Raw genomic sequence first — 1,196 nt, 5'->3', positions numbered from 1 at the left:
GGCCCCGCGGGCAGTGCCTCCAGGGCGGGCTGGGCCTCCTCCGGCCTCTTGGCCCCGCCCTTGGCCAAGCCAGAGCCGACATAGGAGGTGCCGATGACGCCTGGGCTGCACTTGTCCAGCAGGCTCTCGGCCGCCTCCTCCCTGCCGCCCCGGCAGCCCCCGCAGCACACACAGGAGTTCAGGAGGCAGCTGGTGGCTGCGGCACCGAGTTTGTGGGGGCCCTCCGACCCCTCAGCCACGGTCTCCGACAGGGAGGCGCCGGTTCCGGGCACTTCCAGGGCAGAGACGGCGCCGTCCAGGAGGGCAGGCGATTTGGGGTTGAAGATGACCGTGGCCGAGAGCTTCATGCCCCCCGTCCGGTGGGCGATCATCTCCGCGGTCTCCGCGTCGTCCGCTGTCGCCTCCCAGCTGTCCAGGTGCGGCTGGGCGTCCAGGCAGCTGCAGGAGTTGGGGCCCGACGCCCAGGCCTTGTCCTGGTCTGGGACGTTGTTGTTGTTGCTCAAGTCGCCCTCATCCTTCGAGGTGGCGGGCACGCTGCCCCCTGCCTCGGGAACTCCACGTCGTGGGAAATGCAGAGGTTCCGTTCCAGCGTGTGCAGCTCGTCCTCCGTCAGCGTCTGCAGCAAATCCCTACGGGACCAGACCCCCGGTGAGGGCCCCAGAGGGACCAGACCCCCGGTGAGGGCCCCAGAGGGACCAGACCCCCGGTGAGGGCCCCAGAGGGACCAGACCCCGGGGTGAGGGCCCCAGAGGGACCAGACCCCGGGGTGAGGGCCCCAGAGGGACCAGACCCTGGGGTGAGGGCCCCAATGCCACCCGGCCTCCGCCTCCACCAAGAGCAGGTGGTGCTGCCTGCCGGCGCCCGCAGGGAACCAATGGGCATGATCGCTCGCCATTCAGTTCACAGGCACACACTTCCTCCCCGATAAAGTGAGGCACCGGCTCCCGTGGGGGGTGGAGGGAGCTTCCTTCTTTTATTTTTTTTAAATATATGCCTATTTTTTAAACATACTTTTATTGATCTCAGAGAGGAAGGGAGAGGGAGAGAGAGAGAAACATCAGTGATGAGAGAGAATCACTGGTCGGCTGCCTCCTGCACGCCCCCACGCTGGGGATCCAGCCCGCAACCGAGGCATGTGACCAGGAATCAAATCTTGACCTCCTGGTTCATAGGTTTACACTCAACCGTTGAGCCAC

General features: G+C 65.5%; 1 protein-coding gene across 1 annotated transcript in view; it reads right to left on the bottom strand.

Moving 5' to 3' along the window:
• The window catches only part of ZFYVE28 (zinc finger, FYVE domain containing 28), a 36,879-nt gene that overhangs the window by 23,596 nt on the left and 12,087 nt on the right, over positions 1 to 1,196 (bottom strand). Inside the window, exon 8 of the mRNA XM_015561571.1 lies at positions 9 to 616. Coding sequence (XP_015417057.1) covers positions 9 to 616 — 608 coding nt within the window. The remainder of the gene's footprint in view (positions 1 to 8; positions 617 to 1,196) is intronic.

The sequence above is a fragment of the Myotis davidii genome, unplaced genomic scaffold (genome assembly GCF_000327345.1).
Source record: "Myotis davidii unplaced genomic scaffold, ASM32734v1 scaffold937, whole genome shotgun sequence".
Lineage (NCBI taxonomy): Eukaryota > Metazoa > Chordata > Mammalia > Chiroptera > Vespertilionidae > Myotis > Myotis davidii.
The sequence above is the reverse complement of the archived record's forward strand: the minus strand, read 5'-3'. Positions and strand labels throughout refer to the sequence as shown.